At 34.2% G+C, this 19,321-nt stretch overlaps 1 protein-coding gene across 2 annotated transcripts in view; it reads left to right on the top strand.

Annotated features, from left to right (window-relative positions):
- Thoc2 (THO complex subunit 2) overlaps positions 1-16,869 on the top strand; it is a 115,406-nt gene extending 98,537 nt beyond the window's left edge. Inside the window, exons 31-39 of one of the 2 annotated variants that reach the window (XM_059251379.1) lie at positions 153-583; positions 773-831; positions 2,289-2,324; positions 6,873-7,010; positions 7,339-7,408; positions 7,490-7,650; positions 10,163-10,239; positions 10,694-10,739; positions 16,222-16,869. In XM_059251379.1, the coding sequence (XP_059107362.1) occupies positions 153-583; positions 773-831; positions 2,289-2,324; positions 6,873-7,010; positions 7,339-7,408; positions 7,490-7,650; positions 10,163-10,239; positions 10,694-10,721 (1,000 nt within the window). In that variant the 3' untranslated portion in view covers positions 10,722-10,739; positions 16,222-16,869. Of the gene's footprint in view, positions 1-152; positions 584-772; positions 832-2,207; positions 2,325-6,872; positions 7,011-7,338; positions 7,409-7,489; positions 7,651-10,162; positions 10,240-10,693; positions 10,740-16,221 lie in introns of both variants that reach the window. The other variant, XM_059251377.1, reaches the window with a different exon arrangement.
- The last annotated feature ends 2,452 nt before the right edge of the window (positions 16,870-19,321 follow it).

Genomic DNA, 19,321 nt, shown 5'->3' with positions numbered 1-19,321 from the left:
GTAGAGCAAGCTGGCCTCGAACTCACAGAGATCCACCTGCTTCTGCCTCCTGAATGCTGGGATTAAAGACATGCGCCACTACACTTGGCTCCTTTATGATTTTAAATATGGGATATATTTGATGATTATTTGCCTTTTTTTTTCTTCTTAAGCAACAAAGCTGTTAAGGAAAATGACAAAGAAAAAGTTAAAGAGAAAGATAAAGAGAAAAAAGAAAAGACTCCATCTACAACTCCAGAGGCCAGGGTACTTGGTAAAGATAGTAAAGAAAAACCAAAGGAAGAGCGGCCAAATAAAGATGAAAAAGCAAGAGAGACAAAGGAAAGAACGCCTAAGTCTGACAAAGAGAAAGAAAAATTCAAGAAGGAAGAAAAAGCTAAAGATGAGAAATTCAAGACCACCATCCCCAGTGTAGAATCAAAATCGACTCAAGAAAGAGAAAGAGAAAAGGAGCCATCCAGAGAAAGAGATATAGCAAAGGAAATGAAGTCAAAGGAAAACGTTAAAGGAGGAGAAAAAACACCAGTTTCAGGGTCCTTGAAGTCACCTGTTCCCAGATCAGATATCTCGGAATCTGAAAGGGGCAAGTGTACATTTTTTATATTTCTGTACTTTTTGTTCTAATTATGCTTGTTAGTTGTCTCATTGTCTTGATAAGTTAGTGATTTTGCTAGTGCAACAAATACTTGATCTTAAAAGTTGTTCACTTTCTGAAGTGTTAGGAATGACTGGAATTATCCCTCATTCTGACTCTTTCTTTTTGTCCGAACAGAACAAAAACGTCGCAAAATTGATACTCATCCTTCTCCATCACATTCCTCCACAGTAAAGGTTAGTATAGCCTGAGGAAGGCAGCATCCGTATTAGGCTCACCTGTTTGGAATACCAATGTCCTGACTTCCTTCAAGTCTTGTGCCAAGTATACACTGGAGCCACTGGAGGTTTTATATTGCATTAGAAAATGAAATTTTTCTGTATTTGTGGACTAATTTTTCCTATTGAGTGTTTTTATTATAAAAATGTTAGAACTTCAAGGACCTAGCACTAATTTTATTGTTTCAAAGTGCAAGAGAAATTTTACCCAGAAGTGCCTCACTGCTTTAAGCAGTCCTTTTTGGAGTGCAATGGTAGCTACAAGCAAACGAATGTTTTCAGCAGAATGAAGCTGTTTTTCGGCCTAAATATTGAAGATTATATAGCACTGAAGACTTCCTGAATGATACACGATAAACAAGATACCTCTGAATTCATCAAGCTTCTTGATGAGCATCATTCCGATGTGCCTTCTAAGAAGGAGTCTTGAAAGGAGTTCCATTTTAAAGTCTCCTTGGTGATCAGTTCTCCTGTAGTTGTGTTTATTCAGTGAGCATGCAGCTTCTGTTGTATCTTCCCTTGGAGGTTTGTTTATACCATTGGGTTCCCAACAAGTTGAACCTTGCGTTACGATAAGAGCAGATGTGGCATCCAGTCCTACCACCCAGCAAAGAGAAATCCCAGGCATTCAACTGCAGCACAAAATCGTGGGTGTAGCCTTCTTGAAGAACTCAGGGTAGCCATTCCTTGCTCCATATTTAATTTTAATTCTAAAGTCATCTAATTTCATGGAATCTTTGAATTTGCAGTACGTTGAACTTTTAAAACTGTAAGTTAATTAATTCTTCATCCAGAGCACTGTGGTGGAATACTATAATTGGTTTCTTTTTCTTCTTCTTTTTAAACTTTTTTTCCTTGTGAGAGGCATGAGATTCAAAATCATGATACTTTGCAACAAAATATTGATTACTGTTTTATAGAATATTTTTTGCTTGTAATGCCACTGAATTTTGTAGCTAGAATAAAATGTTTATATTTATTGGAGTTGTAAATGGATAAAATTTGAAAATCTTCTAATTAGAGAATAACAATGAAAATATTAGTCAATTTTCTTCCACGGTGACCTTCACTGTTTTCAACTTTTGGTGGAGAAAAATGTTTTGCCTTTTTAAAGCCTCTTAATTACTTAAAGCTTAATATGAAATATGTGGCATTGACATTTATTTTTAACTTTCAATCAGAAGAAAATTTTAATTTTATATAATTAATGTTTATAAATTTTTAAAATTACAATTCCATTGTGTGGTTTTGTTTTTTGTTTTTATTGCTGATATTCATATTGATAATGATTTCCTGGAATTTATCCTCACAAGAAATAGCTGGTTTATTTCCAGGTTACAGACATACCTCCCAAAGTTCCTCTGGGTTCTGAGAACTATGCCAGCTCACCTGTCATCTCCATTCATTTTCTACAGGACAGTCTCATCGATCTCAAGGAATCTTCATCAAAGGTTTGAGTCTTTTAAAATCATGCCTAAGTAAACCAGAAATTCTTAACTTCTTTTATTTAGTAGATGCCACCACTCTAGTAAATTTTGTATGCTAGGATTGGTGGGAGAAAGCACTCTCTCTTTATGTAGACTCACCTTATAAATTCTTACCACAAACGACAACACAAGTGCTAGATGACAATGGTTCATTTAGAGATGTGTGTGATGTGGCAGTATTTTTATATATTCTTGCTTGTTGTGTTATGTATTTTTCTCTTATGCTTTAAAATCTGGAAACTTGATAAGGTTTGGAGAATGGAGAGTTACTGATTTGTTTGGGATGGGTGGTAGGTAGACTTCTGTAGTTTCACAGAGCAAACTTGCCAGTTTTCTTACTTTGTTTATAGATAACTCAGAACAACAAAAAAGTAATTTGCTGCATTCATAGAACTTTAAAAACCTGACTCCTTCTCAATCCATAAATTTCTTTATGTCTCCCTCTGCTAAAGTATCCTTTTAGTAGCTGTGGCATAATTCCAGGAGATATAGTAAATATAAAATAATCATTCTCCTGGAAGGGAGGGAGTACTCAACTTGAGGGCTATGTTTATATGTCAGTATTAATTCTTTCCTTGTACACTACTCTTCTGGGTGTTCTGATTCTTAAAAACAATGCAGTTTGTGTATTTTTATGGAGTTCATTTCAGTATTATACTTGAATTGTCTATTTTTCATGTCATTGTGTCTTATTATGAAATCTGTACCCTCTTTATTTTGATTTTTCTACTTTATGTCTTCTACTTATATGCTACGTATGACTCTTTACTTATGGACCAAATGGAATTTTGAAATGGCCATATTACTTTATTTTTAAATGAAATGTCTATGAAATCTGAGCAAAGAATTACTAATTATTTAATTGTTTAGATAGCCAAAGTGCTTGTGTCCTAAATAAATGGCATTGTTTTTAAGATAAACTATACGATAAGTAGTTCGTTTTAAAGTAAAACCTTTTTTTTTTTTTTTTTTTTTTTTTTTGGTTTTTCGAGACAGGGTTTCTCTGTGTAGCTTTGCGCCTTTTCCTGGAACTCACTTGGTAGCCCAGGCTGGCCTCGAACTCACAGAGATCCGCCTGGCTCTGCCTCCCGAGTGCTGGGATTAAAGGCGTGCGCCACCAACACCTGGCAAAGTAAAACCTTTTTATTACTATCATCAAAACATACTGCAGTATAGTAGGTCTTTGCAGCCAGTTTGAGATTGTATTTTTCAGTCTTAACAATCAGTAGCTTGTGTGGGCTGTTTTATATCTGTGGGCTTGTAATAGTCTTAATTTGTTAGTATTTATTTATTAAAGCATACATTGAAGTAGTTTGGATCCTGATGCTAAGATTAACTAGATTTTCTTGTCAGTGATGAAGATTATGGTTTCTTACATTTGTTGTGAAGATTATATTTTGTCATTTTTGCATGTTTAGATAATATTGTCTCATCTCATGTTTATAATAGTACTATGAGTTAAATAAGGCAGATAGTAGTGTCTTCTTGACAAATGAGAGACTGAACTATTCTCAGTGACATACAACTTGCCATTACTGAAAGTGTGAGCTAAAATCAAGGTTTCTTGGTTCTTAACATCCATTTCAATAATAGCTATAAAGGTTTCCCAGCTTCTTCAGTGAGTTTATATAATTTTTTAAATGTGGCAATTGAAGTCAATTTTTCAACATTTTTGTACAAGAAGATTTTTGTGGGCATTTGAAATTCAATAGATTATTCCACGTGGAACCAGAAAAATTTGAAAGTGACATATAATATTCAATTAAAATTATGAGACTCATTTCATGTTCAGATCCTTAATATGGGATCTTACAGTAAGGTTTAGCCTCTCAAGACATACTTTAAATGAACTCTTAAAGCCTTTGGTAAGCAACCCAAAGTAGTATTTTTGTGTAGCAGCTGATTTTATACTTTTAAATGTATAGAAAAATCTGAAAACATTTGAATGGCTTGGGATAAAATTTTCCTGGACTTTGAGCAATTTATATAGCCTCACTGCTTCTGGGGCAGCTTTTACTTTCTAGAGGTTTTGCCATAAGATATGTGTCTGTCTTTCATGTTACTTTGTTACTTGTAAATATAAAATGGTTTCCTTGATTTTATTTTGATATTTTTAAGTTATGCTTTGCCCCCAGTATTTTGTTTCTTAATAATTATTGGGTACTTTTACTTTCTAATCCATAGTAAAGTAATGCATGCATTTACTATTTTAGTGAGATTAAAAGATGACTAACCTAAAATAGAATCCATATATTTTGTCACTCCCATTTCCACCTCATATATTTCTACTTTTGATCAGTTGTGTTTTGGTATAGCAGTACTAGCAACTACATATGATGACAAGAGCGCTAAAAGCATGTTTCTATTCCAACCACGCCTTGATTTTGAAAGTTGGCTAGATTCCTTTATTCCATCTTAATGGTCTTAATCTAAGGAAATAAAATCAAACTAGGAACAAACTCATAATGTTACATACAAGTTACCCTAACACATCATTAACTTATTTGGCAAATATGTATTCATTGTATGTACTAGCCTCTAAGAAGCATATAAAAGTGAGAAAGACATCTAGTTGTTCTTCTGTATTAGAAATAATTATGTACAGAAATAAGTAACTTGAGATTTGTAAGGAAAAACCCGTTACAGAAATGGCAAATAAATAAAACGAAAAGAATCCAGTAGAAGGTGAATTGCAGAGCTGAGAGATAGTTTAGGTGCTGATGGCTCTCCAGCTATTTTTGAAAAACCAAGACTTTTAAGGTAAAAGTAATTATTCATTCTAATAAGGTAAAAGGGATGAAAGTTAGGGACTACTGATAGCCACAGAACATTAGGTTATGGCTGTATGGTAGGATATAATTGTGAAGATTATGCAGCATGCTTAAAATGCTTAAACAAGTATGAATTTCACTCAGTAGATGATGAGAAACTATGTTAGAAAGGTAGAGAGGAGGAAGTGAATTGGTATATTTCTAAACCTAGAATTTCTGATTATATATCAGTTTAACTATTTGTCATTTTATGTCAAGAATGAAATATTTGAATATTAATGCCAGAAGTCCTAGAGTAGTTTCTCAATTCCTTACACTCCAGAATTCAAGTAGGCATGGGTAAAAATGTCGTTTGGGGGGATGAGGATACTCTTGTAGTGGGAGAAATGAAGAAGTACTTTCTTAAAGGAAATTGTTGAGTGTTTCAATAATATATTATTGTTTGTCTTATCTAGTTCATAAATAATACTAAGATTCCGGAAAAGAAGATGTGAATAAATTTCACAATTAGAAAAATCTCAAGTGTCTTTTAAGGCATATTCAGCAGTAGTATCTTTTAGATAGGTAGTATCTTTTATGACTGTAGATTATTCTCTTAATCTTGTTATTGATAAACACTTTGTTTCAGTCATTCCTCAACTTTTAAACATTTTTTTAAGAATCTACTCTGTGTTGCTTTGATACTATTTCTCAGACAATTGAATTGAAAATGTTTGGTGGTGTTGAAAGAATAAGTGTTTAAGCTTTAAACTGATAGCCCTTTGTCTTGCATTTCTTTGATTATCAAAGGATTCCTTGCTGTAAAATTATTTTACCGTTCAGTCACTATTGTGTTTCTTCTTAGGGTATATCTAGAATTATGTAGTTACATTATGAGTTCTAGTCATTATCCTTTGAACATAGCAAATGAAACAGGGATAAATGCCATAAGGTTAGGGGTTTGATTATTTTCTGACTACTTCTAAACATTTTCTTTTAGAGTGCATTCCATGTTTCCAACTTCCCTAAGTAGAATTTTTCTCTCATTTAGAATTAGAATAACCTAGATGTTTGGCTATTTTTTCACCAATAGACCTTTTGACAGAGAATATTTTTTCTATCACTTTCAGTCTTTCGAGTAGTTTAGTTACCCTCAGCTTACCTGATGGTTTCCTGAGTTATTTAGAACGAGTAAGATAGAAATCACAGTTGTGGTTATTTGATAGAGTTACAGTGCTTTCATAAGTAGAGAATATGCATCAGTCTTTATATTTATAAAAAATATTTGAGATAATCACTGCTTGGTTTATACCTAGGCAGAATGGATTTACTAGGTTTTCTTTGTATCTTTTTGCCCCGTCATTGACTGCTTATTTTTAGATGGTTAGACCTTCAAATATCCATGACTGCATAGGGATTTGTGTTTTGTCTTTTTTACAGTAGAAAAAGTCCAGTTGCTGTTTTTCACATATGAACTCTTATATACTAGGGGACAAGGAGGATGCTGGCTTCTGAATTTACTGTGAAATTTCAGTTGAGGCATTAATGAGCTGAGTTCAAATGGGAATCTTTATAAGGCCCAGGATTAAAGCCTTTGTATATGTGTCACATTCTTTTATTTTAGCTCTCATAAAACAAGCAGATAACTAGTTTTGACTTGATATATAGTTACCTATTATCTTTCATTTAATAAACAAAATACCAAAGGCTGCCAATACTGGAAAACTAATAATCTTTAGTAATATTGCCTTAATTTTAACAGCTCTACATTAATCATACTCCTCCACCACTGTCCAAGAGTAAGGAGAGAGAAATGGACAAGAAAGATTTGGACAAGTCAAGGGAAAGATCCAGAGAAAGAGAGAAAAAAGATGAAAAGGACAGGAAAGAGCGGAAAAGGGTTTGTAATTTTTAAAAATTAGCTTGGAAAGCTTTTTTTCATGTATGGTAATTTGTTTTCTGCTTTTAGAAAATACTGCTTTATTCCATAGCAGTCTGCTCCAAGTTTTAACTGGTATATTCACCCTAGACTGTGTTTGCATTTTCTACACTAATAAGGAACTTCAGCTTAGTAATTTCTCTCATGCTATTTTACCAAATATGTGGTACTACAAATATCCTCCAATGCTAGTTAGTGGTGACTTTCTTGTATAAAAGTAATACGTAAAAACAAAACAAAACAAAAACCATAACCCTTGATCAATGTAGTTCACAATTCTTGGTTCTAGGACCACTCAAACAATGACCGTGAAGTGCCACCGGACATAACAAAGAGGCGGAAAGAGGAGAATGGAACAAGTAGGTAGACTTACTAATACCTTGAAGCACTCATCAGAGTGAATTGGAAAAGCCTTTCATTATTCTCTTTTGTAATTTTAGTGGGGGTTTCAAAACACAAAAGTGAGAGTCCATGTGAGTCTCAATATCCAAATGAGAAAGACAAAGAGAAAAATAAGTCAAAATCTTCAGGCAAAGAAAAAGGCAGTAGTGATTCGTTTAAATCTGAGAAGATGGATAAAATCTCCTCTGGTGGCAAAAAGGTAAATTAGGAACACAAAGGAACTGTATACCTTTTGGAAAACATGTATTTTATTAATTTTTGAGAATGTCATATATGAATACTGTATTTACATCATTTCTTCGCCCCCAGTCTTGACTCCCAGTCTTCCTGTGTTTTTCCCCAGCTCCCTCTAAACTTCGTGACCTCTTCTTTAATTATTATTATTATACCTATATATGTATCTATAAATAAAACCCGCTGAGTCCTTTTAGTGCTGCTTATATGCATATGTGTTTAGGGCTGACTACTTGTGATTGGATAGCCTATCAGAGGCCTTGTCCTTAGAGAAGACTGATTCTCTCCCTCTCATAGCAGCCATTAATAGCATGTGACTCTTCACCTAGGGATTAGAGCCTTTCAAGGAAAATACTCACTCTTGTAAGTTTAGTGCCTTGGTGTATGTATGTATATTCCTGCCAGATAATCATTTGCTAGTTACTTTGGAATGGGAACAGGAGGTTTGGGAGTGGGCAGGTACTCTGGTTGGGAAATTTGAGCTAGATTAGTCCTAAATTACTGTGAAGTTAGAATTAGTATACTTCTGAAGTTCTTTTTCTCTCCATTTTACTCTCACCACTTCAGTTCTTTATGTTTTACTTTTTCTTCTACCCACAGTTCTTTTAGTTTCTCTTTATTCCTGAGATATATCTATATATGTATAAAGTACATTCTGTTATATACTGATTGATACTCAAATTTCAATCATGCTCCATAAAATAATTGGTAAGCTACTACTAAGGTATAAACTGTTTACAAAGTATTACTGTAAATGTTAAAAATGTATAGTGCATTTATAGTTTTTAATAGCAGTTTTAGAAAAGTAAATGGTGGATAATTTAATTCTGTAAGCTTCCAAAGATAAGGCTGTTCCTTTTCAGTGTTTTTCAATTGAGAAAAGGTTCACATCGAATAATAAAGTCATCAGTTCTCAACCTGTGGGTCACAGTCCTTTTGGCAAACCTCTATCTCCAAAAACGTTTACATTATGATTCATAACAGTAGTAAAATTACAGTTATGAAGTAGCAACAAAAATAACTTTATGGTTGGGGGATCACTACAACATGAGTAACTGTATTATAGATTCATGGCATTAGGAAGATTGAAAACCACTGAATTAAGTAGTATGTATATTTGCAATATTGTACACTTGGTATTTGTCTGGTTCCAAAAATATTTGAATTATTCCAAAGGGGAACCCTAGGCTCATGATACATTGATTCCTCACTTTGCCTTCCCCATTCCTTGGCAACTACTAGCTTTCTGTCTCTGTGGATTTACCTATTTTTAATTATTTCATGTAAGTAGAATTATAAAATAATAGAGCTTTTTTGTGTCTGCCTTTTAAGAATGATTTTGAAGTTCTTTTTCCATATTGTAGTATCTTCCATTATTTAATCTCTTCTTATGACTAAATAATGTTCCATTATGTGACTATACCACACTTGTTAGTTGGTGGATTTTTGTTTTGCTTTGAGACAGGGTCTCCCTTGGTATCCCAAGCTGGCTTGGAGCTTCCTTAATACCTCAGCCTCCCCCTTAAACTCGAAGTTCTCCTGCCCCATGCTCCCTAGCGCTAACATTGCAGGTGTAAGCCACACACCCAGCCAGATGTTGGGTTTTTAGAATGTTTCCACTTCTTGGCTATTGTGAATAATGTTGCTATGACATTTGTATACTGGTATGAAATAACTCATTTGACTGTCTTCAATTTTGTTGGAGATACACACACACACACACACACACACACACACACACACACACACACACATATACACACACACACACACACACACACACACACACACACATATACACACACACACACACACACACACACACACACACACACACACACACACACACACCTAGGAATAGAATTTCTACATTATTAGATAATTTTGTTTAGCTTTTTTTGAGTTGCTGCCAAACTTTTCCACAGTGGCTGTATGGTTTACTTTCAACTAGCAATATATCAGGGTACAATTTCTGTACATCTTTATCAACACTGGCTACATTTTTATTTTAGTTTAATCATAGCCATCCTAGTGGATGTGAGTGGTAATTCATTGTGGTTTTGATTTGTATTTCCTCAGTGACTAATAATACCAAATGTCTGTCTTTCCATGTATCTATATATCTTCTTTGGAGAAATCTCTTCACGTTCTTTCACTGTTTTCAAAATGAGTTGTCTTTTATGGCATTCACTTTTAAGAGTTCTTTCGATATTCTAGATACTTGACTGCTATACATCTTTCACAAATATCATTTCCTGTCCTATATGCTGTCATACTTTCCTGTGATGTATGAATGTTTTTACTTTTGGAGGAGTTCAGTATTCCTATTTTTTTGTTGCATGTGGTTTTAGTGTCATATTAAGCAAGTTTTTGAAGAAAAAATATGGCTGGTGAATGATAAAAGGGGATTTCAGGCTATTTTTAAGAAACGTATTTGATTTTTTTCCTTCCCCAACTAATTTCATCATTCCTTATAGGAATCCAGGCATGATAAAGAAAAGATAGAAAAGAAAGAGAAACGGGATAGTTCAGGAGGAAAGGAAGAGAAGAAACAATATCCTTTTCATCTTTATATTTTACTCACTGAAATAGAAGATTGAGACTATTCATATTTAGAATTAAACCTTTCTTGTATGTGGTCTAAATATACAGGAACTTATTAGTTGTAAAGTGTAGTTACCCTTCAGTGTATGACCTGAAAACAAGAGACTTGATCTTCTTGACTTTTAAAAGTAATTCTGTAGTGAACTGAGATGTTTTATGACACAAGTTTTATAGGCTCTGTGTATTTTTGTTGTTATCCCTTTGTATTGTTACCAAGAGAAAAAAAGAGTAATAGTGAATCTCTTGGGCTGGGGAGCATGGTGACTAGAACAGCAGAATGATCTGACACATAAGCAGAGCTCCTAGAATTTGAGGTTACTAGGCTGGTCAGAACCAATTAGGCTTGGAAGTAGGGCACTATTCTTCCCTGCCCCGAAGTTGTTTTCCCTTAATTTGTCATCTACTCATAAGTCCTCTGACAAGCACAGATAATGAACACTTTCAACCAAGGTGAGTATATTCTCCCCTCCTTTTCGTTTAGAGATACCCCTAAACGAGATCAGAAAATGGTAAAGGAACTAGATCCTTTTTGCAGGATACAGATACTTGAATTTTTACCTGAATATAATGACAGAGTCTTTTTTGTATATAGATATAAATTTTGCAGTTATTTTTAAACTTTTCACTTTAAGCTTGTTTTTATTTTAAGCTTGCTGATTAATCACTTAAAAAAATCAAGATGTATTTGAGAACATCTGGCTTTCTCTTTGCCACCTAGTACCATCTTTTCTGGATAATTAACTATGTTTTTAAAGCACCAGTAGCTTAATAAGTGATGGTGGTATTTATACTTTACAGGTGAAGAAACTAAAACTCTGAAAGATTGAAGTAGGTCACAGAGACATTAGAAAATGGAGTTGACAAATGAAGGCAGGACTTCAGTGTTTTCTGTTCTTTGGGCCTTTAAGTTTTTGTGGCTTTCTTTCTACCACTGCTCATATTTTGCAAAGTCAGAAATTAAGTTCTGTACTTTTAACTATATTTTAAATAGGCAAATTTGTTTTCAAGGTGATACATTTGCTTTGTATGATAGATAAAAATGTTTTAAACATCTTACATAAATTACATGAGCACCATAGTGGACAGACTGTTCATATCCCAATTTAGCCTCTTTTTTTTTTTTTTTTTTTGGTTGAGGACTTAAAGTCAGCGTCTGAATAGTTACTCTTGGATGTTTTAGGATTATTGATGTAGGATGATTTGTCTCCTCCATTAATGATTCCAGGTAGACAGAGTCGAAGTTGCCTTTGCTTTTTATAGCTCATTTTTGCTTTCATTGTAATGGTCACTTAATAATATTACACATATACCCACTATTTATACCTTATCTCTAATCTGAGCTGCTTCTAATCACTTAGGGAACCAGGTATATAACAAACCCTACTAAGGTTTGCTTAAGGGTGAGAAATGTCTGGAGGGCCAGTTCAGTATAAGGATTTGGTTTAGGATGTGGGTTTTGCTATATTTACTTTAGTTGCAGTGCGGGAATTTGAGGTTGTCAAATAAGTGACCTAAGGAAGGGTGTGCTTTTTATTCGCTTGGTTTCTCCCTGCTTATTATCTGACTAAGTAGAGTGGGATAGGCAGTAGTATGAAAACCATTTAGCATTTAAACGTTTTTCCTCTTATTCCTCAAGCCCCGGCTGACTTTGAACTTGCTATGTAGACCAGGCTGGCCTTGAAATCACAGAAATTCACCTGCCTCTGCCTCTTGATAGCTGGGATTAAAGATATACACCACCCCTCCTGGCTAATAGTCTTTTTTTTATTTTTTGAATAGGAAGATTGTAAAAGAGGTAGTACTACTCAGTCTTCTAGGCATCCTTCCTACTGTTTTCCCTGGGAAACTATGTATATAATATTATATATACACTATGTAGTATATAATACCATATATTATATACTACATATTATTTTTTATTCTAATCGTAACTTTTCTTTTAATTTGAAATTTTTATTTAACATGCTACTTCTCCGTTAAAGAAACAAAAAGCCTTCCTATCAAATTTTCATTAGGAATAGATCAGCCACAGTCACTGACAACTTTCACTGTGATTTTTATGTATCTGTTTTCTCTCGGAACCCAAGTTTGTCTTGTTAGTCATGAAGGTTTTGATACAGATTTTCATGAGTTATTCTTATACTGGCCATGAAATATCCCTTGGGAACAAAAGGTGAGGGCTGTAGGATTGGACAGGACTAAATGTTTGTCTGGTAGTCTTGTGGTAAATCTTGTTGAACCCAATAACTGTTCACAGATATACTTAGTTTGTTGACAATTATGTCACATATACTTTCTTCTGGGGTAGACTCTTAACTCTTGGGAAACTGTGATTGATTTTCTTCTTCTGGTTATTTTCTGGCTCCCTCTGTTTGGTTTCATTCTGTAGTTAGGCAAGCTATTCTGTTTTTCTTTCTTTTCAATCAGAAATTCCTCATTTCCTATGATGCTATTGTCTATCTGCAGGGTGCATCTAACTCTGCTTTTTTTGCTCCCCTGTTAACTTGTTTCCTAATCTACAGAAAGGTCAGAGCTGCTGACACATCACATTGCCATGATTTTATCCTATCACTGATTTGAAGATTTTCTTGTTGGTGTTTAGAACAGTTATTTCAGGGGAGTCAGTCGAGAAATGACATTGATTTGTTGTAGTTGTCACTCTGAGTGCAGACATATTACAGTGATCACATTAGTGTCAAGAGAATACTATATATAAATGTGATTTTTGGACTATGTTCTTTTCAGAGTCTCTTGTCCTGCCCCCTACTTTTAGCTCCAAAACTTGTTTTTGTGTTATTTTTTTACCTGCAAAATCTTTCTCCAAATGATCTCTCTCCTTGATTTAATCTCTTGAACATCACTAGTTGTTCTTGCCTTAATATTTTGTTTTCCTTTAATCTTTAAAAATCCTTACCTGACGCTCAGGATATACCTCAGTGGTAGACTGTTTCTCTAGCATGTGCAAGGTCCTATGTTCAGTTCCTAACACTAAAGTGGGGGAAATCAACCAACCAACCAACCAACCAACCAAAAACTTCTGCTCATTAAATCTTTATCTCACAGCCATCCTTTGACTTCTCCATTATTACTTGGTATATGTGGCCCACAACTCATATCCTATTCTATCCATACTTTAAGTCCATTGTATTTTTAACCTTCCATTCCAGTAAAGCCAAATTTATTGCTTACATGTAGTCTCAAATTAACTTGATTCTTTTATCCTTCAAGTCTGATACTGCAAGTTTCCAATACTTGAACAAAGTTTGACTTGTTAGGTGAGGTCTTAGTCTCACACGAGGTTTACATTTAGAAAATATTGTTTTATTTAGTTGTTGCTTGGTTTGGTTTACATTTAGAAAACATTGCTTTATTTGTTGCTTGGTTTGACATAGGCTCTTACTCTGTATTCCAAGCTTGCCAGGAACTCATTGGGTTGCCCAGGTTGCTGTCAAATTCACTGGCAATTCCACAGGTTTGGCTTAGTTAGTGCTGGGACTATGTTCATGTGCAGTTCTGTTAAAACACAAGATTTAACATTCTTTAACAATTCAGAAAAGTTGTCCAATCAGCATTTCAGTTTCTTTTGATGAATTGAAACATTTGACATTGTGTCCTGATTTCTGCTTGGCAGCAATCAAACTTTGACTAACATGCTTTCCCCCTAGATCAAGGCTTTTGTGGGGAGGGTGGTTTGTGGAGGGAAAGGCAAGCTGTTTACTCCAGCAATCCCTACATGGTAAACGTTGTTTCCATTATATCCTTAGCCCCTGTAGACAATTTTATAATTCCTGTTCTAGCTTTTTCCCCCTTCTAGTCTGTACTTGGAAAACTAGCCTCCTAAGCTCTCACAGATTTCTAACTTTAGGAATACACTGTCATTCCAAGGCATAGTCAAAATATGGTAGTAATCCATATTAGGAAATAGAGTATTTGCTGGAGTTTATTCCTCAGGAGCTAGTCATTGCTCATGTGTGAGCTTGTTCTAGTTACTGGTTCTCTGAGTATGTAACATATCCACATGTCTAGATTGTGATTTCTCATCAAATAACCAATTATTTTTCCTTATTGTCTGTGATGTTTATGCAGTCTGTTAGTTGTATATAGAAATCTGTGTACAGATTGTGTACCACAATGTCAAATGTTTAACCAATGAAAACATTGGTGAAGAACAGTACTGAAAGAAAAAAGACTCTTTCCCCCTGATATTAAGCAAGCTCAATTTACTTACACTGTTTGATAGAAGTGAAAGCATATTGACTAACAATTGTTTTACATCCTTGAGGACATTTCTTGAGAACAAATTTAACTTTCGTTTTTATTTAGATTTATATATAGCAACCATTTAATATGTACAAAGCTCTTGCTAAGGAGATTGAAGTGATAGACACAACTGATTTTTTCTTCATGAACATTTATGCTATTTGGAAGTACTAGTTGTGGGCTCTGTGAACCAATACTCATAAACACTAAGTAGTTGAAGTTAGAAGGAATTGTGTACTTCCTTGCTTTTTCTCTTCAAGTAGACACATACTCATTAAGGTGCTATTTTGTTTTGTGTTTTAAAGGTCTTGACATTGGGATAAGGGCTTATAAAGGCTATTTTGTTTTGTGTTTTAAAGGTCTTGATATTGGGGTAAGGACTTATAATGAATTCTACTGCCACATTTGCCCATGTGTGTGACTATCCTTTCTGCACATTATTTTATTCTGACAGGCAACCCTGTGTACAATTAGGTTTCAGCTTAAAATATTCTCGAGTTTAACTTGGTGTTACATTTTACCTACACAGAACATTCCAGGATCTGTGTTTGCTGTAAAAGTTCCTAAGGGCAACTGCAGGTGTAATGCTAGATTAGAATGCCTGTCCCTATGTCTTTTTCCTCATACTTTTCTTTGTGAATGTTTCTTTGATATTTTGATTGTCAACTTCATCCTTATATGTCATTCAGCTTTGGACAGGGAGAGGGGATAAACATTGAAGGGGCAAATCATGATAACTTAAATGATAGTAAATGCAGGGAGCACATTGCTGTGGTGGTACCCCCTTTGAAGTAGATACTTAACCATGAGTTAGCTATTATTTGGGTAAGCTTGTATTTTATAGTTTATCTTAAAATTTTTATTATCATCAAAAAGTCTATTTTATGAAACATGTGAACTACTGAATCAGGTTAAAGAATTGAGGACATTGAGATCATTACCAATATAAAATGGTATTTATACATGTATTCTGCTCTCAGTAGAATGGAAGGCCACTTTTTGTTTGATTGTGTTCTACGTGGTATTAAGTACAGTTTATAGTTCCAAAAGAGTGTATGTGTGTGATGGAGGACAGCGAATTGAACTGAGCCTGCAGTAGAAAATGATTTTGAGAAACATCAATAAAAGAACTGTGAAAAAGATAGGTTTCATTGACCCTTTGGATTTAAAAGCTAATCTTGCTTATTTATAATTGTTAAAGTGGTACATATTTATTTTTTATATAGCATTGTTTAAAAATAAACCTAGAAGTATATTGCATAAGATTGGCATAAGCTAAGTGTTAATGAGAATAAAATTGTAACTGAAGTGAGGAAAGAATCCTGAAGTCTCATGTTTGGTGTTCTTTCATCACTGTGTCTTGTTGTTTTGGGATATTTGAGACAAGGACACACTTTGTAACTCAGGCTGGCCTGGATTTCTGTGTACTATAGGCTGCCATCTAATCCATGCTGAGTCTCCTCTTATGCTCTCAAATGCTAGGGTTATAGGTATGCTTGATAGCAGCTAGCTCTTCCTGAAGTTCCTTGAGCTTGGGAGTGGATTTCTCAAGTTGTAACCTCCAAACTTCAGCACTGAGTAGACTCTGAGGACACTGTTGAGACGTTGTGACTAACATCCAGTATCTGTCTTCTTTCCACTTGCTCTTGTACTTGCTGATTTGTCATTCCAGGGTGTGGACAGACCCCTAAGCTGAACGTCTCCCCGAGGAGGATGCCAAAGCTCCATGAGTCACTCTCAGAATAATATCTCCCATAATTAAGAGCTTCTGGTGCTGTCCATTTTATGGGAATCTGCTTTAAGTCAGAAGATGTATACACACCACCATCCTTTTGACGAGACATTCCAAAGTCACTGATTTTCAGAACATTATTTTCACCTGCGGGCAATTTCTTGGAGCGAGGTCCCTGTGCATACAATTTTTACTTGAGATATGCCATCCAGAAGCAGCATCTAATGAAAAATTCACTAACTGACTTTCAGTTCACCCTTCTTTCTCAGAAAGGAGAGGAAATTGCCTCCTGGAACCAATTCCTTAATGATGTAGATAGGTTGCCTTTGTGTGTGAACTCTATAAGTGTGAAAACATTGGGATGATTATGTTGTTTGGAGGTTTTTGGCTTCTTGTAAAAATTTTAATTTTAATTCTAATTCCTGGGAAAGATCTTTATATGTTTTAACAGCAACAACATTTTTATCCTTTAATGTACTCTTAAATATGTCATTAAAAGTTTCCTTGTCCTTAAGGAATTCTCATAATGTGACATCATCACGATTGAGACCCCATTTCTTACTCTGATTATGATCATGTGACTACCATGATGTTCTTTTTTATTGGAACATTACATATAGACATTATCATGATCAAGGACCCATTTCTTATTCGTTTTCAATGTAAAAAACTGAGATGCAGTCACCATTTGAAAGTGGACAATTCAGTGGTTTTTAGTATATCACTGTGTGGTGCAGCATAGTCTAATCTCAGAGCATTTCCCTTACCTGCAAAGGAAGCCCCATGCAGGTTACCAGTCACTTTTAACTTCTCTTTCTCCAGCCACTGGAAGCTACTGACACATTTTCTGTCTATCAATTTGCCTGGTTTGGGACATTTCATATAAATGGAATCGTGCAATATCATGTCCTTTGGGACCAGGATTCTTTCAACTACCATCATGTTATCAAGATTTATCCATGGTGTAGCATGTGTCAACAATCCATTCCTTTTTATGGTTAAATATTCCATAGAATGAATGTGTACCATGTTTTGTTTACCCATTTATCAATTGATGGACAGGAACGATTATTTTTTTAAGTGTTAAAATTGTAAGTTCAACATCAGTGTATCCAAAATTATAATTGATGATGTCAAGATTATACATGGTATGCACAGAATGCTGTGTAGAAATGATGTATAAATTATTTGTCAGCATTTCATGCAAGTGTGATTATTTTCTAAGGCCCCTTCTAGCTATGATTTTAGGAACTGTGTGAATGTAGTATTTTCATTAATAAAGTTTAATGCATTAAGCATTAATTTAAAATTTGAGAACAATGTTAGGCAGATATGAAATTATTTGCCACATGCTGTAATGATTATGTTTTGAATTTATTTCATTATGCAGTATTTGAAAAATGTCTACATAAAGGAAAGGAAATGAGTATAATTGAGTCAATATATTTTTAAAGCAATTTTTATAATTTAGCAGACATTGCATCTTAATATAATTCACTATTAAAATTGTGTCCTTGTGAAAAAAATGGATGTCATTTTTCTATTTCTTTTGGCTAATCATGTAAAATAGGTTCCTTTCCTTTGCTACATGTTGTGTTTATTTTTGATACATTATTCCTTGCGCCTATAGAGTGTTGTACCTGTTATTCTTTTAATATTTTTCTCTCTAGTCCACAGACCTTCTACCTTTCATACACAGAAAATAGAAAATGTTCAGTGTTTCTTAAAATTCACAGTGTCTTAATGTTTTCTAAGAATGGACAAAGACAAATATTTCATCATTTTTTGGGAACTTCATCCAGGCCTTTGTTATTGACAGAATTCACTGAGGTTTCTTCCTGAATGGTTCTTTCCTTCTTTTCTTTCCCATCTATCACTCTCTGGCCCTTCCTCTCTGTCTTCTTTCCATGCTTTGGCTTTCCTCCTCACTTTTTCCCTCAGCCTCTCCTTGTATGTCAATATAACCAGTTTGTTTCTTTCAGGTGGAAAGAATGAAATGAACTCATACAGCTGTGACCAGAATTTTATTTTCCTGGGTAGATTTCTGAGAATTGTGAATGAAGTGAGCCCATTTCCAGTTATCTGCTTTATTGCTCCATGCAGAAAACCTAAAATTGTTGTGTTGTTTGTTATTGTACTTTAACTTGTTGCTTAATTTCTACATGTTTATTTTCAGTAATGGCTGAAAGTGTTAATTATTCCATATTTTAGCACAATGTGCTGCATATACTTCCCAATAAGCAAATAAGGTTACATGTGTACAGAATTTCACTTTTGATTAAATATTGCCTGGGTTTCGGTCCCTCCCCTCATTTGAAATGCTTCCTTTTTAATGTTTGAAACTGAAAATAAACAGTTATTGAATGATTTTGAATTTACCTCATTTTAGAACTCAGTTTTAATTTATTTGGCCTGTTTTTTTTTAATATTAGTCACTAAAAATAAAGTGAAGCACTGTCTTCTGCAACGCCTAAGAATCGTTTTATATAGTATGTGTACAACATTAAAGCCTGTTCTACAAAAAAAAATATACCAGCGCTCACTTGTCCCTTGCCATTTTTTCTTGTAATTAGGAAAATCGGGGGGGAGAAGAATAAAACAATTAATTATGTTTTAATTTTACAGCTACCGGAGCTTTGTATTGCTAAACTTACATCTGGAAAAGTTTCACAGTGACGTTTTTAAGAGAATTTTTTATCTACTGAATTCTACCAGTGTAACCATTTTTTCTAAATAAACAATAGTTTTCTCAAATCAGTATATCATTGTGTATATTGTTACTTATTTAGCATAACTTAGAAAAGTTAAGCCAATAATCTTTCAGCCCTTAATTTTTTTTCATGGGCTATGTTAAATATCATCTGATAATATGGAAACATTGTTTGATTATTTTTTTCACTTGGAGTAAGCTGTGGGATGAAAACATGTTTAATACTATCCATTTCTCAATGTTTTGATGACAGTATCTACACAAATCAGAATTTTCAGAGTTGAAAAAGGATATACTTTTTAAATAAAAAGAGGATTATGAAATGATGAG

The sequence above is a fragment of the Peromyscus eremicus genome, chromosome X (assembly GCF_949786415.1).
Source record: "Peromyscus eremicus chromosome X, PerEre_H2_v1, whole genome shotgun sequence".
Taxonomy (NCBI): domain Eukaryota; kingdom Metazoa; phylum Chordata; class Mammalia; order Rodentia; family Cricetidae; genus Peromyscus; species Peromyscus eremicus.
Note: the sequence above shows the minus strand (reverse complement) of the source record. Positions and strands in the feature narration are given on the sequence as shown.